This window comes from Neolamprologus multifasciatus, chromosome 14 (assembly GCF_963576455.1).
Source record: "Neolamprologus multifasciatus chromosome 14, fNeoMul1.2, whole genome shotgun sequence".
NCBI classification, from domain to species: domain Eukaryota; kingdom Metazoa; phylum Chordata; class Actinopteri; order Cichliformes; family Cichlidae; genus Neolamprologus; species Neolamprologus multifasciatus.
The window spans coordinates 2,469,146-2,497,054 of NC_140452.1; the positions used below are offsets into that span (position 1 = coordinate 2,469,146).

Genomic DNA, 27,909 nt, shown 5'->3' on the forward strand with positions numbered 1-27,909 from the left:
TAACAAACAGCATTCTTACAATAAACAGGGACCTGACCAGAAACCAATGAAGTATTGATAACTGTGAGCACACAGGGACCGATAGACTGAAAGACATTTGTAAACAAAGATCCAGGTAAAATATCAGGAGAGCAGGAGGACGCTTTTTAATCAAATTAACTAATTTGACCAGGTAGGTAAGGACACAGGTTAAAAAAGGTTAAAAACCTTTCTAAAATAACAGGAGGTGGGGTTGGAGCAGACAAGAGAGACACAGGAGACATATTGTTCCTGACATCGCTGACTTTTTCAACAAAGAAAGTTTTCACAATCTTCATCAATGAAATTGGGACAGCAGGTGGAGCAACTACATCACTAACGGTGTCTAATACTAGCTTGGGGTTACCTCTGCTCTTTGAAACTAGGCCTGAGTACCCATAGCTTCAGTCACAGGTGAGGATGTCAATCGATGGCTAATTCCACAGCTTTGCTTATGTGCGCAGTTGTGAACCACCCCAAGGAAAACTGGACCCATGAAATCCTCAGACCAGATCCCGAGGCCCCTGAAACAGACGCCCTTCCCCTTCTGCACAAACTAAAAGCTTCCATCACTCGCGATTTAAGAGCAGCAGGATGAGATGGGAACTGCAGGACGCAAATATAAAGAGTCCGAAAGATTAATGTGAACAAATAAAAACAGTGGGCCTCACGCAGGGGCTTGTGGTGCGAACCCAGACATTTATAAAGCATGATGAGAGAGAAACCTGAACTTCTTCACACTGATGTGACTGAACCCGAGTACAACACAGCACTAAATGTCCAGCAGGGGGCGACTGGTTGTAAGAAGTCACTAATGACGAGACGTAAATACGCTTAAGTCAGTACTCAGGATCAAGCAAACAGTTGAATTTAAACGCAGCGCAGCTGGCAGTGATTGTTCATAGAAAGAATGACAGCGACTTCCTCGGGCTGTAAACATTCAAGGCTGGAAAAGCGTCCAAATTTAGAGGAAATAAATATTTATTTAACGAAGGACAGATGTAAGGAGGGTGGAGGTCAGAGTCCAGCTGTCAGTGTGATGCTCCTGTCAGACAGAAATATAATGTGTCCTCTGGGTCTCTCCTGTTTTAACATGTTTTACTGCTAATGAGTCTGACAGAAGAGAGAGGGGGGGAGCCTGCCAGGCGCTGAGAGGGAGGAAGGAGGAGGCGAGTTAAAGAGGAGGAGGGGCAGAGCGGTGGATTCAGTCAGTCCTTCGTTCAGTCGCAGCTCAGATGGAGGTTTTTCCTCCTGCTGAGGAGACTCTGATGGCATGACAACGGCTTCCTGAGTGAGAAAGAGCGAGAGAGAAAGAGAGAGAGAGATATCCTGCCCTCAGTTTCCACGGTGACGGCATCCATCCATCCTCCTCCATCATCTCTCCGCCCGGCTGCTGTCGACATCGTCGGGATGGGAGATAAAGGAACAAGGTAAGATTTAATGGGTGTGTGCAGTAATGCACCCTGATAAACGTGTGTGTGTGTGTGTGTCACGCAGATCGATCCGTTAGGTGTGTGTGTGTGTGTGTGTGTGTGTGTGTGTGTTGCTGTAACGTTACATAATGTTGTGTCCGAACCTCGAGGACTGTGACGTCTCGATGGCACTGACAGGTTTGCTGCGTTTGCCTGGGGCTTTTCTGTCTTTTATTTTGACAGTCAGACACAGGAAACATGGGGGGAAACCCATCTTTGTGAAAGAAACAAGATTACCAGAGAAATATATCACTGCCAGTCCTTGTAGTGATACTGTAGTAAAAGTATGTAAGCGTGTGTCACTCTGATTCATTCACGCGTCATCTGGAGGGTTTAAAGGCGAGCTCGTGTTTTACAGCCGCTGTTACTCCGAGTGCACGACAGAGACCTGCAGTCACAGAGCTGCAAAACTACAACATTCAGAGAAAAACCAGGAAAACATTTAACTGTGTGTCAGGAAGCCAAATCAGAAGAGGCTGTTTTTAGTTTTTATTAGTTAAAATATTTGATCCTAGACTGTGGCGATGACAGGTACACATCAGGGTGTGACCACGTTCAGACAGGCCGGCGCTCTGTGCATCTCTGTGACCGTTACAATGAAAATGACAAACTTCTCCTGAACTGAAAGAAACGGCCCGAACCCAAAGACTGAAATACAAAAGTCCAAACAGGACTTGAACAGCTCTCGCCTACTAATAAAGCAGCACACCTGCAGCCTCCTAACACACCTGCAGCCTCCTAACACACCTGCAGCCTCCTAACACACCTGCAGCCTCCTAACACACGTGTCATCACTCCAGCATCACCACAGAAAGCAGACGCCATGTTTCTGACAGGAGAGCGTGACTGATTTACTGGGACAAGTTCTGGATCTGTGCTCGGAGGTTACAGGGGTTTATGTTTCACCTCTCCACCAGCTTTAATGAAACTCTTCACCTGCTGATCAGTAACATCCAATCAACATCCTCACAGCAGCCACGTTATTGGTCAGATAACGCCATTGAAAATGCTCCAAAAGCCTCCGACAGCAACAGTCCAGAGGTCCAGTGCAGGGACTCGAGTTAGCTTAGAGGAACTCTAGCAGCCAGCCAGCAGTTGCAGCCGCCTGTGTCGCCATCCACCTGTTGGTCTTAGAGGCCACGCCCCTAATAATGCAAACTTTAATCTATCTGCGTTATTAAAAGTGTTATGAAGCAGAAATGATCCACAGAGACCGAACAGCTTGTGTATCAGGCTGTGAGGTGGACTCACTGCTGTCTCTGCTGGACGTCAGAGGAACTACAGCTTTGGGTTCAGAATCCTTTCTTAGTCCATTACAGTCAGTGTCAGCTAACTTGCTCTTTGACTCCTTGTACACCCACCAGAGGAACTTCACAATCTCAGGTTAGGCGAAGCTTTGAAAGAGCCTCCTAACAGGAAGCTGGATCAAAACATCAGCTTATTTGTTCCACAGCTGATATTTTTCAAGGAAGAATCACACATTTGCATTCCCAGTATCAGACTGAGAACTCAGGGATCCTCGGTGTCAGGACTTCGCTGGCACTTTGGCCAAATTAAATATTTTGGAGCCTAGAGCAGCGGTCCCCAACCTTTTTTGCGCCACGGACCGGTTTATGCCCGACAATATTTTCACGGACCAGCCTTTAAGGTGTCGCGGATAAACACAACAAAATAAAACTAGTACCGGTACCGAAAAAAAGAAGATTTATTCATAACACACGTGAAAAGACCCAGGAAAACCGAGTTAATGAAAAAAACGATAACAAAATAACAATAAAACCCCTGAAAACCAGACATTTCACACCCGAGTTTCAACTCTCGCGGCCCGGTACCAAACGACTCACGGACACCGGTCCGAGGCCCGGGGGTTGGGGACCGCTGGCCTAGAGGCAATTTGACCAGCTGGTGGTCCGATCCATAATCCTCCACCTTCAACAGTGTGCTGAAAGCCTGTGGTGATGGAGGAATCACACCTTTCCTAGATGGGGCAATGAGACTGGGTCCCACCAATGAGACCGTAGCACGGGGAAGGCGCCCCCAACGGCAGCTTATGCACACTAATGGTGTAGCTTCATGGAAGGACCACCATGTGGGCGTGTGCTTGTCTGCGAATCTGCTAGTGATGTAGATTTCTTCATGAGATGGTGAGCTGATGATTGGTGTGGACGTCTTCACGCCTGCCTGACCAATCTGCAGAGACCAACTATGCGTACGCCCCCGGCGATGCACTTCAGAGAACTACAACAGGACTACTGAGTCATCGTCTCTCCAATGCTTACAAGAGACAAACAATGACAAAGTGTGCAGCTTAAAGCATTTTAGGACATCCTTCAGGTGTGTGATCAGGTCGAGATGCAGCAATATTTGTGTGAGACGCAGAGACATCCAAGACAAGGGTGAAAAAACATCCCTGGAGTTTTCAGTTTGGTAATATTTTGATCAGTCGACTCAAACCTGTGACGAGTCCCACAGATATGAAGCCTAAACAACTAAATTCTCCCCAAAAATATCTTAAAACTGACTTTCGTGGCACAACAACAGAAGCATGAAGTTTACTCCAGCTTTGCTGCTGTTTTGTGTGCAATGCATTCTGGGATACTTGGCTGTGACGTGTGTGAAGGCTCCTCGTGGCGGTGAGAACCGGTCAGGAGCTTTAGTGTTGCACTCACGTGTTTGTTATTTTGTTCCTGTGTAGGTTTTATACAGTCAATCTTCTCCAAACGTAGACGACTTTGATCAGCGAGCGAGGCCTGTTCCCTCGTTATTCCACGAGAATTTAAGCAGGTTAAGTGTTGAACTTGTTTGCGTTTAAATACTAAAGCTGAAGGCCCACAAACAGGAAGCAGCTGAACGAGTGTGGCATGTGGCCGTGTCCTGCTGCTAAACACTTTCACCCAATAAAAGTATCATAAAAGTTAGAAATGTTGTTAGTCTGTGCGCCTGAAATGGGGCTGTGTTTAAAATCCACTGTGGTGCACAGACTGGCTCCTGTACCCGTTTGGACTGAATTTAAATGTGAAGCATGGAACTTCACGCTTGCAGGAACAACAGAACCTCCCGGTGCAAACATCCAGCGGCTGTAGTTCTTGTTGCAGAAAACAGATGAGTCTTGATTTGTGGTTAAATAGTTCCTTGACCTCAGTGGAAGTAAAGATGTGAAGGATTGTTTACAAGGACTTGAAGAGGAGGACTGCGGCACTCGGAGGATCAGCTGTCCTTAAACAGACTGTTAATAATAATAATGAGGCTCTGCTGCGGTGAAACTACAAAGTCCTGCGGATGGACTACAAAACTCTCAGATACCTGCTGTGCTCTCATTGGTTGCCGTGTGCAGACGGTGTGCACGTGCACACAGTAACACGGTGAGAGCTCACCTGTGGTCGATCAAAGATGGCCGTCATTTGGTGGGACACTCAGCAGTAAGTCACATGATGACCTGTTTGTTTACTTTAAGGTCTGATGTGTTGTTGCTGTGAATTGTGGGATGGCATCATCTCCTTTCGTTTAATAAAGGAAGCTCTGATGCATCCTTTACTAAAGGAGGTAATAAAGGAAGCTCTGATGCATCCTTTACTAAAGGAGGTAATAAAGGAAGCTCTGATGCATCCTTTACTAAAGGAGGTAATAAAGGAAGCTCTGATGCATCCTTTACTAAAGGAGGTAATAAAGGAAGCTCTGATGCATCCTGTACTAAAGGAGGTAATAAAGGAAGCTCTGATGCATCCTTTACTAAAGGAGGTAATAAAGGAAGCTTCAGCTGAGTCTGAGGTTAAAGCTGTGACGACCCTCGTAGCATCGACAGCAGTGTTATCATCTCACCAACGTTTTGTTATTTGGAGGATCCACTGACTCCTATCATGGCCGCCACACACACCTCCGGGTCAGAAGGAAAAAGGTCCACTGAGAACTGGAATCAGAAAGTCGGCCCAAAGCCTCAGTTTCCTTTGTTTTTAGGTGAGCAGCAGCTTCCAGCGGAGTGCGCTCCACCCCTCAGACCTCAGCAGTGTCGCAGAAACACCGAGCACGCTGCAGGTGCAGTGATTTCCCCCACTGCCCCACGCTGCTTCTGCAAAACTGGTGCTAATGTAGCACAGACTGCTCATTCTGCCCCCTATTGGCAGGTGAATCAAACACTTATACACAAGCACAGCGCTGGGAAAACACCCTGCAGCCACATTCCTCCCAGCAAAGCTGTCAAGTTAAAGCTGAGAGCTGGCTATAAAACCCCGCAGGATGAAAACGTCACTCGTTTAATGGCAATGACGAGCAGATGCACCTGAAAGTGCTGTGCAGGTTCATCTCTGCCGCACGTCACCATCACGGTGTGACATAACCACAGCGTAGCTTTCACACAGGCTTTCATAACAGACTGAAAACAACCTGTTACCCATCCACTCTGAAACATTAGCTCACAGCCAGGATGTCTTCAGAACTTCAAACCAGGTGGGTAGCACTGTAACACACCTGAGCCTGTTAGCAACCGTGATGCTGTTGTAACCAGGCAAGTACCAGCAGCAGGTTTCTCCTCAGACCGAGGCTGGAGGTGGGGAGTCCTGGATGAGGTTCTGTAGCTCATCTTACAGCCGGTGGGGTATGACATCATCATTCAGGTTCAGATTTTGGTTCTGGGACTTTTTGCCCCCTCATGATCGAGGCCAGCGTCCCACAGAGTCCTGGTCTTTTATCTTTTATATTGTGACGTGACGGCAGCACTCTTTCGTTTTGGTTAAATATGTCTTATTTGTAGTTTTTCGTGGATGTGGACAGTGTGCATCCTGTAACTCATCAGTGCTGCTCACCCTGCAGGTGTGTCCTCAGCAGAGATGGGCAGTAACGCGTTACTTGTACTGTAATCTGATTACTTTTTTCAGGTAATGAGTAAAGTGAGGGATTACTATTGCAAAAACGGTAATTAGATTACTGTTACTTTCCCGTAGGAACGCTGCGTTACTGCGTTACTAAAACCGTGATTTTTTGCGAGAATGTCTCATGACAGTGACGTAAGCGAGTGCGACGTTCGTGACAACAGCTGTGTGCAGATCAACAATGGATCATATATCGAGTGCAGAGAGAGTATGAGCGTGCAGCGTTTAAAGCGTGGAAGTACTGACCTTACTTTGAGTTTGATTCCATAAAAAGTGACAAAAACATTAGTGTCCGTTGTGCGTGGGAAGAAAACTTCTTTTTACACCGAAAAAAACCCCTAAACTTCCAAACAAGCACCGAGTAGCTACGACGTAATGGGAAACTCACAGAGAAACTCGCGGATTCTTCCACTGACCGCTGCACACCTGCACCAGGGTAAACCTCCGCCTACCCCACTCCTGCTTTACACGTGAAAATAGAGCAACAGGACCGCTAGTCTTTGACTTTATTTATTTTCTGCTGTGTTTTACTTGCGTCTATTTGAAAGACTGAGTGTAAACAAAAAAAATATTTTATTTTATTTTATGTGCTGGAATGTGCAGAAAATAGGTTTAAATATTAAACTAATTTCTTCCAGTCAGAGAATGTTGCAGATAATTAAATTTTTGCTTGATGCATAAAGTATTAAAATATTAAAACTAATAAAACAAGTTTTAAAAAGAGACTTAGGATTATGTAGAAAAAGTAGAATTGGGCTGAAAGATCTATCGCTTTATCACCTATTCAGGGTGTAAATCATGTTTTTAAAAAGTAACTAAGTAATTAATTACTTTTGAAAATAAGTAATCAGTAAAGTAATGGGATTACTTTTTGGGGGAAGTAATCGGTAATTAGTTACTGATTACTTTTTTCAAGTAACTTGACCAACACTGGTCCTCAGTGACAGAGCTGCAAAACAAAATAAAAGTTTTAATCATTTATTCTCATCCAATGAACAAAAGAGAAATCAGTATTTGGTGTGAGCACTCTGAGCACTCTGAGCACTCTGAGCACTCTGAGCACTCTGAGCACTCGGCTCATAGGTTGATCCAAACGTCTCGGAGAACTACGCACAGACCTTCTGTGGATCTGCTCACATCCTTCTGTCTCTTCATGTAACCAGACACACGCGATGATGTTGATGTCAGGGCTCTGTGGAGCCGGACCATCACTTCCAGTACTTACACTGGAGATAGTTCTTCATGGCTGTGTGTTCGGGCTCGTTGTCCTGCAGGATACATTTAGGGACAATAAACAATCATTTATATTTTTGAAAGCGTTCTTTGTTTACAGCAGTTTTTCACACCTGCCTAAAACTTTTGCACTGTACTGTATTTCAGGCCAACTGGGCATGCTCAGATGCAACCGGGACTTTCTGGCTTATTGATGAGGAACTCGAGCAGTTTTGGTTCCTGCACATCTTTAGTCAGTTGATGTTTTTCTGCATATCGGGCTCTTAACATTCGTCTGAGAGAGTCTGGGCTGAGATCAGGTGTCTTCAAACAGCTGCTTGTGTATCTCTGCCTGCACTTGAGAGCCGTCCTCCTCTTAAAGGTCTGCTTAGACGGCTGCACCCGCCATCAGAGCCCGGATTGGCTGAGACATTAAAGGGTCGCTGTCCCGTGACATGAAGTCTTTTCTGAGAAGGATGTAGCGATGATGGACGCTTGGCCTCTGCCTCTCTGACTGCTGGTCATCTGACACACACACACACACACACACACACACACATCCTTTTCTTTCAGTTTGTGACTCGCACTAAAATGAAGCTCTAATAAAGGAGACGTGCAGAAACATGTCTCAGCTCATGCTGATGGTGAATGCGGCGGCGGAGCGTTTCTGCGCTGCCGTCGCCGTCGTCTGAGTGTTTCTGTGTTTTCGGGCTCAATGATCTGAATGAGTCGTGTCGGGAGAATATTAACGAGCTCCGCTGATCGGTCAGACATACAGAGCAGCTCGGGAGACTCTCTGAGGAGGTTTTCACAGGAAGCAGCGTCAGCCCCAGAATCTGTTTGAGAGCTCGTGTGGAGGAGAAGTGGACGGAGCCACGTCACGCTCTCGGGTTTCTTTGTGCCTCGTTTCACATACGACCGCTGTAAACATCAGGAGGGAGGCAATGAAAAGGTGCTGCTCCACGCAGAGCTCTGCTGGTTCACGTCGTTATGACATCATTGTGACATCAGCACACAGCTGCTGCAGCATCTGCATCCGTGATGAGAATCTCCACGGCGTGAGGAGATCTGAGCGCTGAGACGGTCACACCTGCAGCAGCTGAACGCAGACGCAAATCGGCGCTCATCAGACCAGGACGCGTTTTTCCACCTTCTGTGGTCCACCTTCGTGAGTTTGTGTGAACTTTAACCTCAGTTTCCAGCGCTGTGGTCTCCTGCTGCTGCTTTGGCCTCAGAGATGCTCTTCTGCATGCTGCGGTTGTTGAGTTACCGCTGCGTTCCTTCAGCTTGACTCTTACCGGATATTTCCTCTTTTACTTTTGGTTGGTTCGTGGTATTAGGAGGACCGCCCACACCAGTTTACATACAGGGCAAACAGGTGGACACACCTGGACAGTAGCAGCACCTGTGTGAGGATGCTGTTTGTGGACTTCAGCTCTGCCTTCAACACAGGTCAACCCCACAAACTGGTTAATAAACTAAACTCATGACCCAGCAGCTCACTGTGCAGCTGATACTGGACTTCCTGCATGACACCAGAACATCAGGATGGGAGAGCACACCTCCTCCACCCTCACTCTGAATGTGTCCCACAGGGGTGAGTCCTCAGTCCCCTCTTATACTCACTTTTCTCCCATAACTGTTCACCAATCCACACCAGTAACACCATTATAAAATTTGCTGATGACACCACCATCAAAGGACTGATGGGCGATGATTCAGCTACAGAGAGGAGGTTCAGCATCTGAAGCGACGGTGTGACGACAACAACCTGAACACAGCCGAGACCAAGGAGATGTAATCGACTTCAGCAGAACAAAGCGATCTGAGCGCTCCACCCTCTGCACTGATGGAGGAGGTAGAAAGCTTTAAGCTCCTCGGAGTCCACATCTCCACCTGGTCCACAAACATCTCCCTCCAGGTAGGGAAAGCACAACAATGGCTGTACTTCCTCAGGAAACTACGTCAGGCCCAGTTACCCCAGAGACTGCTAATTAACCACAACCGCTCCACCATCGAGAGATTTCTGACCTCCTGCTGCACCATGGAGGACAAGAGGAAACTGCAGCGGGTGGTGAGGGCAGCAGACAATCGGCACCTCACTGACCCTCAGAGACATTTATACTGGCAGACTTCAGCAGGAAGCAGCATCATCATCAAGGACCCCTCACACCCTGGACCCCCCCCTGTATGTTTGTATGGGTGTATCTGTATGTATGCAGGTGTATGTATATCTTTCCTGTGTAAAGATATTCTATTCTATTCTATTCTATTCTATTCTATTCTATTCTATTCTTTAAAAAACAAACTACGGGCTGGGTTTCAGTTCTCGTGGCCTCGTCTTTATTTTATATCGTTTTGTTTTATATAAAGATTTAGGTTTTGCTCACAGTTGAAAGGTGCTGTAGCAATAAAGCTGTCAGCGGTAAGTGTGATCAGCAGCTCATTGATTAATGCTGCAGTCAGGCTGTGCCAGGCCCTAAAAGTAATTACAGGGATTTTAAAGTCAAAGCTAAAGTTGGCAGGAGGACCCGAGGAGCTGATTCACGGAGCCTCCAGCAGCTTTTCCCAGTTTTAACACACAGAACGAAGAATAAATCACCTGAGAAAGTAACTGTGAGAGCTGCAGCTTCCAGCCTGCTTTTCACAGAGTTTCATGTTTAGTAGAAAATGGAATAAAGGGTTTGTGTTTGAGCTGCTCGTGTAAACTCCTCCGTGGGAAAGCTCCAGATGGGGTGATTTTGACTAAATGAGACCAAAGCAGCTTTAAAATGTTACCGCGCTGCTGGTTCCCCTTCGGTTCCCCTTCGGTTCCCCTTCGGTTCTTGGTGAAACATCTTCAGTGACTGATTTCCACAATCGTTCAGGTGTGTGAGTCAGGACACATGTGTCTTTATTTCCCCACAGTGGGTTTTATTTTCACACTGCTCACAACTGTTTGAAGCTCCAGATGTTTCTAATGGCTGCCAGATGTTTCTGTTGGATTGCCGTGTTTCTGGTGTGATAAACGTCCCTCCCCTCTGCAGCCCAGAGACCGGAGCATCTGTGATCTGATATAATCTGAAACCAGCTCGGGCTCAGAGGAGGCGACTCTCAGGATCTCGTTCCTTTGCCTGCTCTCTGCGAGGCCGAGCCTCGTGCGTTCATGCTGGTGGTTTTCAGTCGTGTTCCTGAGCCCGGCAGAACCAGGTCCGACTTTAACGCTGAGCCGGCCGAGGGCTAGAACGGAGGAGCAGCTCGGTGGGAACGCGGACACAGTCCAGTTACACCTGACGGTCGTAGATCTGAGCAGGCGGAAAAAGCCGGTTTGAGCCTCTGCTGCAGTTTGGGTATCGAGGGAGTCTTCAATCATCGGCCGCCTGCTGCTGCAGAGCTGACACAACAATCAGGCATCGATCGGGCAGTTAGCGTTGCCCCTGTGCCAGAGCGACGGATCGATCAGCTGCCGCTTCACCTGCACCGACCACGAGCGAACCACGACGCGTGAGAAGACCTCAAAGGCACCAAACTTATTCCTGACTCAGAAAGAGAGCAAATGAAGAAGAATCCACGTTTTTATTGTGACAGAAATGTCTCCATACGCGTCAATATTCATCAATATTCAGGATTACTGATAGACACAAACATCAGTTTAACCCTCTCAGGCTCAAATTACGTTTTTGTTGCTAACGCACAAACAAATACCTGCAGTCGTACTTCTGAGTAATCAGTAATCAGGTTGTTCGTTTTTAACCGTTGCAAATCTGCAACGCCTGCCTCGAGAGGGTTAAGTGATAACAACAATAATACCAACAATAAGGAGCAATGATGATGACGCACATCGCGCTCTTACACAGGAAGTGTGTTTATTCACGTGTGAACGAGCCTCAGAGGCACCGGGGTCACTTTGGATGAACCTGAGCACTGACGTGAAAACAGGAAGGAGCAGGAAGACGTCAGAATCAGGTGCTTCTCCACACACGACGTCTTTGATTTCAGCTGGTTTGGTTCAGTGCTGGTTCTGAACAGGTGCACCTGTGCAGGTGCTTCAGCTCTGCCTGTGTGGCCGCAGCTTGAAAGGGAAAAGTGGAAAAATGTAATAACATTTGCTTAAAAGGAGCTCTGACATCTTGCTGGTCTGTCTTGGCGTCTTTGATGTGATAAAGTCGTTACTGGCGTTCAGAGGAAACGTGAGCCCCTCTCGTGCTGTAACCCTGCACTGACTGTCTGTGCGATGAAGCTCTAACCGCATCCTCGGCTCTGAAGATTCAGCTCTGCTCTTTCAATGAATCTTTAATCGTGTTTACACTCTCTCAGACGCTCACTTCCTGTTCCCGAAGCTTTCAGCATCTTTTCTCTCGTTTCACACAAACACCAGCATTTATACGCGCAGTGTTTAGCACAGCGGTTTGTGAGGACGCCGTGTTTTGTCCCTGCCTTGTCTGAAACCGACACGTTCGCTCAGCTGTGATTAAAAATCAAGAAGTGATCAATTTGAAGCCCCGAGGTCGATAAACGTCTCTGCCGTCACGGAGCCGGTGCTTTCCTCCAGCCGCTCAGCCTGATTCGTGATTTCAGATGCAGAGCTGCTCCGTGTTAAAGTTTAATTGGACTAATTGCAGAGAGTGTGGTGAGCAGGTGATCGTGCAGTGGGCAGCTCCCAGGAGTCCCTCCGGTTTCCGGCTAAAAACGGCGTCCCGATGCTGCTGATTGATGAAGAGCCACTCAGGAGGAAGCTGAAAGCTAATGGAGCCACAGCAGCTAATTTATGACAACATTAACGCGGGAGGGGGGAGAGGGGCGTCGCGCTGTCGGGCAGCATTAGACAGAAATGCAGAGAGGAAGCTGCTGACGGCACACCCTCTGTAATATGTGACTGTGCAGGGTCCCAAACATCAGACGTCATCTCCGACACTCGCAGCCCGTCTGAAGACAGACTTACTTTTTCTTCTTGCATCACTCTCAGCTCAGACATCTGCACAGCTGAGAGCTCTGCTGGTCACAGCCCGGTGCTCGTCATCGCTCTGACACGATACACAAAACAGGCGCAAAGTAGCTTCTGATAATGAATGTGACCATGCACGCTCAGTAATCCAAAAGGTTGATTCTGTTCATCTGGATGTTTTCAGGTTTACAACCTTACAAACATTCGCACTGCCGCTGTTCATTCAGTGGGTTAGTTTCACTGTGACTGAGGTTTGAGCCTCTGCTGAAAATGCTACGTCCACATGAACAGAATCAACCTTTTGGGGTTCTCATAATGAAGATGATGTTTGTGACGTTTGGGTGGAGAGCAGGGCCTTCCCGAGGCTCTGCCGGTGCAGGCAGGACGCCACCTTCAGGTTCACTTGGTCTGAAGAAAAGAGACAAAGCTTCAGGAGGTCAGCAACGTGTCAGACAGTGTTGGGAAGGTTACTTTTAAAATGTATTCCATTACAGATTACAGATTACATGCCCCAAAATGTATTCTGTAACGTATTCCGTTACGTTACTCAATGAGAGTAACGTATTCTGAATACTTTGGATTACTTAATATATTATCATGCTGTTTACAACTACATGAATGTACTATTGCTGTGATTTATTACTGTTACTGAAGGTCCGCGGCTCCGAACCGTAGTAAAGGGACCTCTGGCTAATACGGTGGGTTCTGTGTCGGCTCGTAGCTGAAAACTAGCTTTACTTTGTTGTCTGGGTCAACTTTGCTAGCAGAGACAGACAGTGTTGCCAACTCCTCAGTAAGGAAAATCGCTATTGGCTGTCCTAAAAGTCGCTAGAAGTCGCTAAATGACGTCATCGCCTAATTTGCATAATTGGTCATGCTAATGTAATTGTAACCTATGTTGTTGGAGAGAGAAATAACATCGTGGAAGAGACATAAAGTGAGTAAAAAATGTCCTAAATGCATTTAGAATTTATTTAGAACTACAAATTAAATTTATTTTAGCAATTATTGTTTTTTTAATGTCACAATTCCAACCCTGCTCCTTTACCCGGGCTTGGACCGGCAAAAGTGACCCGAAATAGGCACTCTGGTGGAGTTACTGTGTGTGTGTGTTTATAAGTAGTTTTAAACCTTGTGATCCACAAAACAGCATAAGAGTAAAAGAAGAACTGACTGCGTTACAGCACCCGCTGCTTGTTGAGAGTAAAAGCGATATGTGCTTTCACGTCTTTTTTCTAGGGGGTCTGAAAACTCGCTAAATATAGCGACAAAGTCGCTAAGTTGGCAACACTGGAGACAGAGAGAGGCGTTGAAAGGCTGCTCCAACGGAACTTATTGTTTCAGAGGAAAACACGAACACGGTGTACAGTCGAGTCTTAATAGCTTACTTACAGCTGGGCTACACTCTTCAGGGCGATGCCTGTAACACTCTGCTTATTGCTTTCATATCAAATCATTTTTTGAATAATAATTTTTTTTTAAAAATTTCTTCACGTCATTATGCGGCCGCAGGTAGAATCACCAAAAACAGAGAGTGGACAGCCGCCGTGTAATCCATTTATTTCAACAAAGTAACTGTATTCTGAATACCACCTTTTTAAACGGTAACTGTAACGGAATACAGTTACTCATATTTTGTATTTTACATATGTAATGCCAGTACATGTACTCCATTACTCCCCAACAGTGGCCTTCAGAGGAGTGAACGCAGCTCAGGGCTGGAGCACATCTGCAGGGTCAGGAGCAACACGAGCTTCATGAAACCCAAAATACATCAACACCAACATCTGGCAGCACACCTGGACTCACTAAGCTGGGGTAGTCTGAGTTTTCTGGGCAGTTTTGATGCTTCCAGGCGCGTTTTACAGGCAGGGGTCATGTGATGAATCACTTCTGCTGCTAAAACAGAAGAAACTCCGACAATTTAAAATGTATTCCTGAAGTGTGGCGCGCTCTGTTTCACTGTTTCCAGACTTGGACAGTTTTATTTAAAAGTATGAGATACTGAAACAGCGTGACCTGTGCTCTTCTCTCTGTCTGCAGAGTGTTTAAGAAAGCCAGCCCCAATGGAAAGGTGAGTCCTCCTTTAGTGCAGGTGTGACAGTTTGCTGATGCCCGTTTCAGGCTGATTAACAGCAGCTCTTCCTCCCTCAGCTCACCGTCTACCTGGGGAAGAGAGACTTCGTGGACCACGTGGATCGGGTGGAGCCTGTCGGTGAGATCTCGTTCAGTCTGTGGTTCCATCACATTTAAATTTAAGTTGATTTTTGAAGCAAAAGCGACTTTCCTGAAGATCTCGTTTTCTCCTTGCAGACGGCGTCGTTCTGATCGACCCGGAGTACCTGAAGGAGAGGAAAGGTGAGAAGCCCGAGTGCGGTAAAGCTGAAAGCTGAGCTGCTGCTCAGAGCAATCGCTGCAGCTGTGGATGTGAACGTTACCCAGAAACCTCACTGGCTGCTGTTATCAGAGCACGCTGCTTCACGAGTGATGTTGTGAACGAGCAGGAAGATGGCGTCTCACATTAATGTGCAACATGTTTCTGTTAATCAGCTTCCATCACTGATTATCTTTGTTCTCATCAGTGTTTGTGACTCTGACGTGTGCGTTCCGTTATGGTCGCGAGGATTTGGACGTCCTCGGACTGACGTTCCGGAAGGACCTGTTTGTGGCGAACATCCAGGCGTTTCCTCCGGTCACCGAAGAGAAGAAGACGCTGACTCGTCTTCAGGAACGTCTGATTAAAAAACTGGGAGAACACGCCTACCCGTTCACCTTCGAGGTACGGAGGCCGCCTGAATATTTGTCCGCTGGTCTGTGTCAGAGTGCGTCTCATCTTTCATTAGCTTTTATTCTCCACAGAGCTGCTGGATGCAGGCAGACCAGCTTCCTGGCAGCCTCCGGTCGCAGGGGGAGATGATTATTCCCCGACCGGTTGGTGCTGAGGTTGCTGGCTGTCGCTGGGTGTTTGCCATCACAAGGATGATGCTGGTTGCCATGGTTTCTGCAGTTTGTTTTACTCCCCGAGCCGTGGTGAAACTCCCACTGCAGCCAACACATTTCAAAAGGCTTTTATTTTGAAGGCAAATTTGCAACTACTGCAACAGTTACTGCAGCTCGGAGAGTCCATAGCGAGTGTTGGCAGACAAGTTGGCGTCTTCAATACAAACCACAGGCGATCACGACACCCTGCCATCAGCCACAGTCAAAACACGCGTGAACAGACACGTGCCGTCACACGTTTCACTAACAGGAAGTGGTTATCAGGCGTCTCTGACTGGACGTTCCAAAGATGTTAATATTAAGTTTCTTTCTCGGCGTGCTGCACCAACTCCGGTGTTATTGGTGCCGAGCTGCCAGGCTCCACGTTTGAAGTCTTGGATATCAAATGTCTTCGTTGCATCATTCTGAACAATTTGTGAGAAATTACTTGGAAAGTTGACAAAGATCCATGTAAACAGGATCCCGGACTTAATGGAAATGTTTCCATTAGTAGAAAATACTGATGAAGCTGTTCGCTGAGATATGAATGAATAAATGATTCAATTAGTTTGGAAAACAACAGCTAAAACGCTGCCTCATGCATGATGCTTCATCACCTAACATCATCCATCATGACGCACTGAGTCATGTGACCAGCGTCTTCTCTGGGAGCTTCCCGTCCTCACGTTCTCGTCTCCCAGAGCAGGAACTTTTTGTTCTTGGAGTTCAAAAACAGAAAATGCAGAAAAGCAAAGAGAAGCGACGGCGGAGCAGGAGCCCGCAGTATCCTCGCTCTCTGCTCTGCGCCATAAATGTTTCAGATGTTTTGAATATTTCATATCTTTTCAGATTCCCCTGAACCTGCCGTGCTCCGTCACCCTGCAGCCGGGACCGGAGGACACCGGAAAGGTAAAGCCACGGCGTCCACTGTCGTTCTCTTTTGCTTTGTGCTCGATTCGTGCCGCCGTGCAGACCCTCTGGGTTTGAAGCTCCTTTCAAAGGTGGATTTAAATGACTGTGGTGTGTCCTCAGGCCTGCGGAGTCGACTTTGAGGTGAAAGCTTTCTGTGCCGAAAATGTTGAAGAAAAGATCCACAAAAGGTAAACGTGAGTCAGCCGCAGTCTGGCCGAGCGGCACAGCGAGGATGTGAATTATGAATGAACCTGAGAGCGCTCGTGCCCACACACACACACAGTGAGCAGAATAATCTGGGACACATCCACTCTGAAATAAATGAGCTATGTTGTGTTGCTGCAGGAACTCTGTGCGTCTGGTGATCAGGAAGGTGCAGTACGCTCCGGAGAAGCCTGGCCCTCAGCCGACGGCAGAAACCACCAGACAGTTCCTGATGTCGGACAAACCGCTGCACCTGGAGGCCTCGCTGGACAAGGAGGTAACACCTGATTCACTCAGTCCAACCAGCAGCCAGCAGAGCTCATCAAACAGAAGTGTTTGCCTGCTCATCAGAGTAACAGCCAATCAAATCTTTGAATTTCACTGAAACTGGAGCTCAGACTCCGGGACGCTCTGTTAGTGCGGCGACCTCCCAGCACACATGTTATTGGTCACATGATGTCATTAGAAATGCTCCAATAGGCTCCAACTCACAAACAAGGTGCAGAGGTCTGGGCGTCACCATCCACCTGCCAGTCAGGGAGGCCACGCCCCCAATAACGCAAACTTTAAGCCCGTAAGCCGATTTAACCAGGTGAATGTTTTAAAGGTTGTCGTGAGCCGTGAGGTCATCTGTCTGTTGTGTCTCAGATCTATTACCACGGCGAGCCGATCAGCGTCAACGTTCACGTCACCAACAACACCAACAAGACCGTGAAGAAGATGAAGATCTCAGGCAAGTCAGGGCGCTGCTTCCTGTGTGCGTCTCCACGTCTCCACGTCCTCCTAAATGCTGATGTTTGTGTCCACAGTGCGACAGTACGCCGACATCTGCCTGTTCAACACGGCTCAGTACAAATGTCCCGTCGCCACCGAGGAGTCCGAGTGAGTTTCATCCACAAAGTTTGACACTAAGTTGGAGTAAGCGAGAAACTGTGACGCTGCTGACGAGCTCGCTAACGTGAAATCAGCTGACGCTTCTGTATCTCCCTCTCCTCAGTGACGTTGTGGCTCCCAGTTCGACTTTCTGCAAAGTTTTCACCCTCACTCCGTTTCTGGCCAACAATCGCGAGAAACGAGGTCTCGCTCTGGACGGAAAACTGAAGCACGAGGACACCAACCTGGCGTCCAGCACGCTGTGAGTCCAGCCGCCTTCGCGCCGCCTTCGCTGCCAGCGGGGCCGAGACAGCCGAGCAGAGTGACGTGTGAATATTTTGTCTGCAGGTTGAGAGATGGAGCCAATAAGGAGATCCTCGGCATCATCGTGTCCTACAAAGTCAAAGTGAAGCTGGTTGTGTCTCGTGGCGGGTCAGTATCGTGCGAGAGGAGCTTTAAATGTTAAAATTCATTCAAACGCAGTCCTGTGGTCGCCTGCTGACCCTGAGCTCAGATGTTAGCCCTTGTTTGTCACGCCGTCGTGTGACGCTCTGCTCTCTGGGAAATACACAGACATCCCACAGACTTTGAATGTGGCGTTTTAGCTTGAGGTTATATCGTCCACAAATCAGACCCCTCAGCTCGTGACAAACACAATTGTTATTTATTTGACAGACAGTGAAGAAAGGACAGGAAAGAGGGGGCAGACATGTGGCAAAGCCCGGGGTTCGGACTCAAACCGGACGGGCGCTATCAGCCGTGTGGCACGCGGTCGCCTGATCGACCTGGTGGCCTAAAGAGTTAAAATCCTGCAGAATCATCAGAGGGCAGAAGTTCCCATTTCTAAACTGGAGATAATTTAACTGCATGCACCATAAAACAAATCTGCATCTGTATTTGTTTGAAAGATGTAAAAATGTCCACAGCGTTGGGATGCATCATAACTCCTCCGTGCTCTTGTGTTGAAGCTGAAACTCTTTCTTTTTCTTGATTTCAGGCTCCTTGGAGATCTGGCAGCGAGGTAACCTTTCATGTTCTCGCATTGATGGAAACACAGAGTTACAAAGATCGCATGAACGCCTCAGTGTGACGTGGTCATAAATGCTTTCAGTAGTTGTGGATTGTCGGTGTCGTTACCAATGATCTGTGTTTCAGTGACGTCTCGGTCGAGCTGCCCTTCACGTTAATGCACCCGAAGCCTTTAGAGGAGTCCTTCTACAGGGAAGGTGAGACACTTCCTGTTCCTGCTGACGTTCACACACACAGGAAGTTAAAGGATGATGTAACGCATCATTTTATCAGCCGCAGGTTCAAAGGGTCAGAGCGTCATCTGACCTCGAAAGCAGACATTTGTAATGCAGCATATTAATGATGTTCAGTGTAATAGTATTCATGATGTCCACATACAGACAATATACTGCTGTGGATTCATCTTCAGGTGTTTAAGGCTGACACATCGGCACTCTTCTTCTTCTCCTCTAGAGGCGCTGCTAGGGCTGTAAAATAGAGACACTAGTGGGAGGTGACGATGCAGAACTGCAGCGGTGATCACGCTTAGAAGACGAATGTAAATAAGGAGATGATGAGACGGTGGCGAAGGTGCAGGAGACACGTGGAGGTTCAGCCCAGCAGACACAGGAGCATCCTCTGAGTCAGGTTTAACAAAGCCGGGCTTTCTTTGCATTAGCTGGATCTGCCCGACCACAGAGCCATGGTTCTCATCTCTGTGGGCAGCAGGGTGGAGCAGTGGTTAGCACTGTTGCCTCGTAGCAGCAAGGTCCTGAGTTTGAGTCCAGCCGAGCCTTTATCCCCGTGTCTGTGTGGCTTCCTCCCACAGATACTGACTTTAGATAGGCACCGCCCACAGACGTGAGCGTGAGTGGTTGTCTGTCTCTCTGTGTTAGCCCTGCGTCAGACTGGCCACCTGTACAGGTGTACCCAACAGGAAGAGGAGGGCTCTCTCTGCTGCAGGCGCCGTCCACGCTCACATCAAAGTTCGGCGTGTCATGTGACTCATGCACTAAGTGAAGCCGGCGTCCCTCAGAGGCATATTTTATTAGTAACTGAATGCACTGGTGTGATACTGGGATTTGGAGCCTTTAATCTGGCTCCTCCCCTGCCCACAGCCTCGGTCTTCCCGCGCCGCCAATCGGCTAGAGACCCACGTAAATCCGTGTTTGCGGCCCTGCTGCAGTTCTTCCTCCAGACCTGAGCTGAGCTGAGCTGCTCGGAGTCGTCAGGTCTCCCTTAGTAAAGCTGGAAACCTGAGCTCCAGACGCAAAGACGGCGCTCCACGGGGCCGTCTGACAGGTCAGAGCGTCACGACCGGTGTCGGGCTCAGATTGAGGGTGTGTGGGGATTTTAAACGAGTCGTGTGAGAAGAATAAATCTGACAGAGACGAGTGTGTAACTGTGATCTCTCGCTCCTCCACAGCTGCAGACGAGGCTCCAGTCGACACGAACCTCATCGAGTTTGACACAAAGTAAGCAGCCGTCTTCCCGTCTCGCCGCCGCCTCTCCTCCTCACTCTGATTGGTTCTGCTCTGGTTTACGGGCTCATCAATAACACTGACAGCAGACAGGTTTCCTCTGCGCCCGCTGCAGCATTAACAGTGATGGACTCGTCTCCAGAGTTTCAGTCTTAATGCGTCTTAATGCGTGCTGCTGTGGGAGCTGCAGGAAATGGCCTTTAAACTGGAAACTCGTTCTGCTGCCAGCACAGCCGAACGCGAGCGCCGCGAGCCGACGCTGCAATTTACTCATTATCATTTCATGCGTACGCAACAACAAAGGAAATGACTCCGGCTGCAAAGATGAAATACAGAACAGCGAGGCCACTTCCTCTTTTGTGTGTTTTTATTTCCTCTTTCCGTGCAGCCCAACGAATATTTCCACTTCCTGTCTTTGTTACCTCAGACATCTGTACAGGGGGAAGAAGAAGTAAAAGCAGTGAAACACTCTTTCTGCCGTCTCCTCGTCTTCAGCTTCGTCTGTAATTATTAATCTCATTACTCAATGGCAGGGCGGGGTCATGGTAGCTTTCTTACATCGGTTAAAGTTGTTGTTTTAAAAGTGGCGCGGCTGCTGGCGCCTCTTTCAGCATGTAAACACCGTGTGGCGATGAAGACACTGGGCGCGTTGGTACAAAATAAAATGGACAGATGTGAGGATATCGATGGTCACAGTAAAGAGGATGGAGGGTTTATCCACTTGTTTCGCTGTCAGAGCAGAAGAAAACTTTTCCACTTTAGTCTTGTTTAATTCAATTCAATTCAACAAAAGTCGCCTCAAGGCGCTTCATAGATACAGAGAAAAACCCAACAATCATATGACCCCCTATGAGCAGCACTTTGGCGACAGTGGGAAGGAAAAACTCCCTTTTAACAGGAAGAAACCTCCAGCAGAACCAGGGTTAGAGAGGGGCGGGGCCATCTGCTGCGACCGGTTGGGGTGAGAGAAGGAAGACAAGATAAAGACATGCTGTGGAAGAGAGACAGAGGTTAATAACAGATACGATTCAATACAGAGAGGTCTGTTAATACATAGTGAGTGAGAAAGGTGACTGGAAAGGAAAAACTCAATGCATCATGGGAATCCCCCGGCAGCCTACATCTATTGCAGCATAACTAAGGGAGGATTCAGGGTCACCTGGTCCAGCCCTAACTATATGCTTTAGCAAAAAGGAAAGTTTGAAGCCTAATCTTGAAAGTAGAGATAGTGTCTGTCTCCTGAATCCAAACTGGAAGCTGGTTCCACAGAAGAGGGGCCTGAAAACTGAAGGCTCTGCCTCCCATTCTACTTTTAAATACTCTAGGAACAACAAGTAGGCCTGCAGAGCGAGAGCGAAGTGCTCTAATAGGGTGATATGGTACTACAAGGTCATTAAGATAAGATGGGGCCTGATTATTTAAGACCTTGTATGTGAGGAGCAGGATTTTGAATTCTGGATTTAACAGGAAGCCAAAACAGGAGAAATCTGCTCTCTCTTTCTAGTCCCTGTCAGGACTTAATGTGGCCCTGTCATATAAAAGTGGGACGAAAGACCAAGTTTGAAAAAAAAAAAATGTAAATATAGTTTGAAAAAAATTCACAGGACTGATTTTATATGTTTGGACTTTTTTATTTTCCCTTTTTATTTCATTATATTCACAAATGTTTATGAAATCTGGAGGCTCGGACACATTTCTTCGCTCACCAGCCTGAACACAAAGCCGTCTCATATCAGCTGATTTGTAAACGAGTCTCGGCGCGATCACGTCCATAAACCAAAGTTGAATTCACAAAATGTTTGAGAACTTTTTGTTGCTAACCAGTAAAATATCGACTAACTGTAACTAAGACGTTAGTGCGGCGACGTTACAGAAAACGCTCCCCACGCTGGTAACCAAGGATACGAAACAATAAACATTTAATAAGTACCATATTACTTATTTTAAACTCATATGACCAAGTTAACGTCTCTGATTTAACTTCCATAACCTCTCCCTCCCTCAGCGACGATGACATCATCTTCGAAGACTTTGCCCGCCAGCGGCTGATCGGAGCAAAAGACGACAAGGATGAAGACGAGGAGCCGGTGGACTCGCCCAAACTGGACGACAGATAGAGGGGAGGAGACGCTGCAGCTGTTGTTCTGCTGCTGTGTGTAGTGTGGAGCTAATGGAGTTCACCTTTAGGTCAAACCACAGTCTGGACACCCTTTAAACACTCGGTGGTGCCGTGTTTGTGTGCTCGTTCATGTCTGTCCTCTCTGAGTCCCGCTGAGGTGTTTAAAAAACAAAACTAGAATACTGCAGCCTAGACATCGGAGCGGCTCTTTGCTCCGACGGAGTCGCCCGGAGCGCCGACCCGGCAGCTCCTAACGACAGCTGGTAGCATGCCTCTAATGTCTCTTTGTTCTAAGTGTTTCCATTAGGGACCAAACAGATGTAAAGTTGTGTTGAGATTAGTTTAAAGTTCTGTATCAGAGGGTCGTCTTTAGAAACAACACTGCCAGCCTCGGTTGATCTTGAACCCTCTGCCACTGGAGCCAAACTGCAGCCGATGGAGGATTTTGCTGAGTCACCATCTGTAGTCGGTGTTGCTGAAGCTGCAGAGCATCTGCTGGGCCTCCCCGCCCGACAAGAGGACCTCAAACTGTCAGAGTGAGCCACCGACCATTTAACAGCAACCGGTGGCCTAGTTTGCATGAATAAATACTTCCTATGATTTATTAATGTCATGAATAATCAAACTGATTTTAAATAGCATACAGTTTCATGTGTTCATGCTGATAATGAACGATTTTCTTCCTTTCAGGTAGTCGCTGGTCGTCCATTCGCTTCGTTTCTTTTAAAATCAGCACGGCTTCATGTTGCCTTAAAGTAAACGCTGCGCTTTAATATGATACATGTGTCAGACAAATATAATTGGCATCCTTTACGTGTTTGTTACCTTTACCTCTGTTTAACTGAAACAATCAGACATCTGGCAGAAAGAGCAACTGTTCGAACTGTGGCCTGATCGTTGTGAATGCTTTTAAGACTGTAGAGATATATATTTTGTTTCCTCAAACATTCTGATAATTATGAGTCACTTTAGTGAGACAGGCTAATTCTGAAGCTAATAAAATGTTAAATTTCTACTGAAATATCCGAAACATTTCGTCACCCAGTAAATCTTCACTTACCTTAAATGTAATAAAGTTTAAAACTGAAAATAAACCGAAAGATCTTTTATTGAAACTGAACTGAAACTCAGAGACATCAAGCAAAATGGAAAATATTTTATTCACTAAATAAAATCTGAGAGAACAGGGTTGCGGTCAGAGGTCATCACACAGGCCTCCTAGCAAACACACTGCTGGTGACTGGGTGGCGAGTGGCTGTTGCTCGGTGAAATATGGCGCTGCAACAAAAGCCTCCTGTGGTTGTTCTGGCCTGTGGCAGATTGCCTCAGTTGCCTGAAGTTTGCATGGAAGATGCAACTTTTACTTTGAGGGCGACCTCTCTTTCTGGTCTGCAGATGACTCGACGTCTTATATGCAAACTACAGGTGATGGAGGCAGTCACAGAGAGGTTTGTGGCGTAGCGGCCTTCTTTTACATTAACCACTCACAGCTGGCTGGTGAACAATAACCAGATGTTGCCAGTGGGTCGTTGTCCGGTCTCTCGGCCTGTGGAAATGGCTCCTTAGACCGCTGAAGATTAGCGCTCTAATGGGCAATCCCTACGTGCCGGCTGATTTTACAGAAACAAAGTAAAACTAGTGGCTGTGCTGAAGAAAGACAATCCACATAAAAATTCATCAATGATTTGTAAGAGAATTGGCAGGGATGTCATCCATCCATATGTCGTATCGTATGACTTGAGCAGGTAAAGAAATTGTGCAAACCTTTATTTTGAAAAGTCTGATGATTCAAAGTAAAAGAGTCTCAAACATCCTGTATGAGGGGTAAGATGTGTTTCTGCTTACTTTAAAGTCAGACTGAAACCAGTTTTTGCATTGTAACGTACAGTTTAAGAAAAAACAGAAAACATCAGCTGTGTCTGACTGTTCATTTTGGCGGGGCGCGAGGAAAACTTGTATATTTCACTGGATCTTAAATAAAAGGACGTTTGTGTCCCCATTTGTCTGGATTCATGAAACTAAACAAAAACGAACTTTTCAACCGACGAGGTGCTCAGAGGAGGTTCATGGATGTAGTGGAGGAGGACATGCAGAAGGTTGGTGCAACAGAGGAGGATGCTGGGAAAGCTGAAGGCAGATAAAGACTAGCATATTTTTCAGATTATAAGGCGCATTAAGCGAAACAAAACAGTCAAATAAGTCAAACTTTACTCAACTCATTCTTCGTGCTTCCTCCACTTCTGTACCATTGATTCATTAATGCTGAATTCTCTGCAGCTGCTCTATTCCCACGTCGTTGCAGTATATTAACTGACCTCGTATTGTGGATGGATTATCTCAGTTGTTCTCCTGATTGAAGTTTGGTCCATTTACAGCATCCTGCTATGCGATTGCATTTGTCTCTAACCATCAGGAACCTTCACGTTAACTTTTATCGAGTGGAAAAGAGTTAGCGTTCATCCTCCAGCTTTACTGTGTTTATTATGCTAACATAGCAGTGTAGCTAGCGATGACGTAGCACATCATTATATACCAGCTAGCCCAACTTCAGTAACCCTACAAACGTCACTGCTGTTTAGTTTTCTGTCTTCATTTATGTTGGAAGTGATAGCAGAGCTGTACGTTTGAAATTTTTCAGAAATCTCTCAGTCAGAACATGCTATATCATGTTTAGGTGGAAGCTAGTGAGCTAACTTCCTGCTAACTTCTAACTCCTTTAAATTGAATAAATTCTGTTTTCATGGATGCCTGGATGTTAAACTTAATTGTTACACCTGTTACACTTTTATTAAAGATGAAAGAATTTAGACAGTTTTAAACTCTTAGTGATGCTGCAGTGTTCGTTTGACTTTGGGACCTGAAATTGACGGAGTTTAGGACCCAGATTACTCCACGAGGCTCCTGACTACAGTGCGACTTTGTAGCAACCAAAGTTGTACCGAAACGTTTTTGACAGAGTTTTGAGCGCCGTGTACCACATAAAATCAGTTCGAGGTCAGTAAGCACAACCAGAATTCATACATAAGGCACACTGTCAATTTTTGAGAAAATTAAATAATTCTAAGAGCGCCTTATAGTGCGAAAAATACAGTACTCGTGCTAATGCCTAATGCCGGGTGTTCCATTTAAGGAAATGAATGAATGTGTTAATTGTAGAGATGCCTTTTAAAGAAGCTTTATAGTGATTCACCAAACTGCAAATGCTTTCGACAGCATGTCTGAACCCCTGAGCATTCATTAACAGTTAGACTTCAGATAACACGTCTTGCAGGAGGTTTTCAGACTCATGTATACCTTGCAGTCACAGTTTGATTTTTCTGCTGCATATCTGCGCTTAGGTCACAAGAGCAGCAGCAAATACCTCACTCCCTGAAAAACTCCCACTCTTTTTTCATGTCATGGTCGTACTCTGCCTAAACATGCCAACTGTCCCATAAGCCCTTTATCCCTGATTGGTCTACTCCTTCACCATCACATTTCCCTTTACCTCCAGTGTTTACTGGTGGGGCTCTGCCATGACGTGCCCTAAACACCTTACAGCCATAGCCTCATTCAGTCACATCAGCAGTGGTGGTGTTGAATGTGGTCCATTCAGACTCGGTGTCCCTGGCCCCCATCAGAATAATGCTGCAAAGGTTTTGCAGGAGGTGAAGATCTCCACTCCACGGCCCGTCCCAGATCCTCCCAGCACACTTTCATTTTTCATGGCTGTCTGGCATCCTCCTTAATCCACCTAGTCCAGGTCAGAGACAGGTGCGTTGGCCATTGCATGTAGTAAAAAATGACAAAATCAACCAATGTTCATTATAGACCAACAGCACAGAAGTCCAGTAACAGAACAACACTTGGCCTCCAGCAAGCCCTTCCTCCCCATCAACAAGTTTCTCTGTTATTATTAAAAAATGAGGTACCCCAACTGGACAACAGAGTTCCCAGACGGGATATTTTCCAGCACCCAAGAACTCCCAAAAGCAAAAATTTGGTAATATGAGCCGGACCCAATTTCAAAGCAGCCGTCTATAATCTGAAACTCTGGGATGGTTCCAAGGTCCTGTTTCCACTTCAGAGTCTGAAACTACAGGCATTAGTTGTATAAAAAAGTATGTTTGCATAAAAGAGGTTCATGAAGATCATATAAACCAAACCCTGCAGAAGAGGGGCTTCATGATTTTCCTTTTCCAGCAGACGAAACCTTCACAGTCATTATTTTCTTTGCTCTGTTTTTGAAAATTCTCAGAAAGCTGTCACGGATTTCTTTGGTTCGTACTCCGTAGATGACAGGGTTGATTGCTGCTGGGAAAAGGATGTACATGAGTCCCATGGAATTGTTGATATCTGTTGGTATGGGGATGTTCAGGTTGTGAGAGAGGAAGGTGATGCTGCCCACCAGGTAAAAGCACATTATAACAATGAGGTGAGTGCTGCAGGTGTGAAAAGCTTTCCTGCTGTCTTCACCGGCTGCCGATCGCAAGACCACGCTCAGTATCTTCATATAGGAAAAGAAAATAATTGGTATGTCAGCTCCTACAAAGCAGATGATGACAGCAAGGCCAGCTGCACTGCTCCGGCTTGTGCTGTCACACGCCAGGCTGACCAGCGCCATGTGGTCGCAGTAGCAGTGCTGGATTACGTTGGAACCACAGAACTGCAGAGAACCTGCCAAACCTACAAGCGTCGCCATGACGGAGACGCTGCGCACCAGCGTGAAGAGCACTAGCCTCACCAGCATGGAGGAGTTAATTATTTCATTGTAGCGCAGTGGCCGGCAGATGGCGAAGTAGCGGTCCAGTGCCATTGCCAACAACAGGGTCGACTCCACTGAGGACAGGAAATGAATGAAGAACATTTGAGTCAAGCAGCCGACCAATGAGATCTCATTCCAGTTGAACAGAAAGCCAAGGAGCATGTTGGGGATGATGGTTGTCGCAACCAGGATGTCAACAAAGCAGAGCGTGCAAATGAGGAGGTACATGGGGCTGTGCAGTCTCTCCACGCTGCAGATGACGTACATCAGCAGCGAGTTTCCGAGCAGCACCAACAGGTAGGAGGCGCTAAATGGCAGCGCCAACAGCCGGCGGTGTTTCTGCAGCGAGGGAAACCCTCGTAACACAAATGTGCTATGGGAGAAGTTTCTGCTTAGCGGTGCTTCCAACATGGCTTCACCTGCACAGAGACGGCCACACAGAAACAGTCAGAGGAGAGGACGAGAGGACGCGGGGACTTATCCAAATGCAGTTCTTGCCTGCTAAAATTTTCCACTTCTTCCATACACAATTAAATGTTTAAGGCTGCTGAAAAGATTGCACACACAGTGAGCATATTTCATTTAAATTGGCGGTGGGCACCTCACTGTGCAGTCTGCCTTTACCGACATGTGTGAAAGAACCGGCTGTGCTTAAGTTCACTGAATTTTGGTGCTGTAACCGTAGCTGTAAAACAGTGCATTACTTTTTTTTTCTTTTAAACAGTTTTTTTGGTAAATAATGACCAAAAAAAGGTATTTCAACATAAGTAGTTAGTTCATTGGTTCATCTGGAACTTTTGAAAATATAAACGGAATACAAAGATTTTAAATCTCACAAACTCGTATTTTACTCACAATAGAACACAGAGGACATATTCCTGATATCTGATCTGATGGCAGCAACACGTCTCAGAGAAGTTAGGATGAGGCAACAAAAGGCCGGAAAAGTAAGAAACAGTGAGAGGAACATTTGATAATTGGCAACAGGTCAGTGACAGGCCTGCAAAAAACTGCAATTTCAGAATAATGTTCTTCAGTTCCAAATTGTCTTTGAACGTCTCATCGTGCACAGGGACAAGGCCGATAACTGTGACCTGT

At 46.7% G+C, this 27,909-nt stretch overlaps 2 protein-coding genes across 3 annotated transcripts; one reads left to right on the plus strand and one right to left on the minus strand.

Annotated features, from left to right (window-relative positions):
• Positions 1 to 24,066, plus strand: arrb1 (arrestin, beta 1). Of its 2 annotated transcripts, XM_085184097.1 has the most exons (16): positions 4 to 1,448; positions 14,535 to 14,565; positions 14,646 to 14,706; positions 14,805 to 14,849; positions 15,074 to 15,270; positions 16,320 to 16,379; positions 16,503 to 16,570; positions 16,728 to 16,863; positions 17,235 to 17,319; positions 17,396 to 17,468; positions 17,584 to 17,721; positions 17,808 to 17,891; positions 18,457 to 18,480; positions 18,615 to 18,685; positions 19,894 to 19,942; positions 21,954 to 24,066. In XM_085184097.1, exons 1-16 carry the CDS (start codon positions 1,429 to 1,431, stop codon positions 22,063 to 22,065), a joined length of 1,254 nt encoding a protein of 417 aa, XP_085040223.1. In that variant the 5' UTR covers positions 4 to 1,428; the 3' UTR covers positions 22,066 to 24,066. The 2 variants fall into 2 exon arrangements, 1 of the variants encoding a protein (XP_085040223.1); XR_014877854.1 differs by lacking the exon at positions 21,954 to 24,066 and having other exon boundaries at positions 1 to 1,448; positions 18,615 to 19,807.
• LOC146502929 (olfactory receptor 52K2-like) lies at positions 22,158 to 27,909 on the minus strand. The gene has a single exon (XM_085184102.1). The coding sequence runs from the start codon at positions 27,220 to 27,222 to the stop codon at positions 26,230 to 26,232; it is 993 nt and encodes a 330-aa protein (XP_085040228.1). The 5' UTR covers positions 27,223 to 27,909; the 3' UTR covers positions 22,158 to 26,229.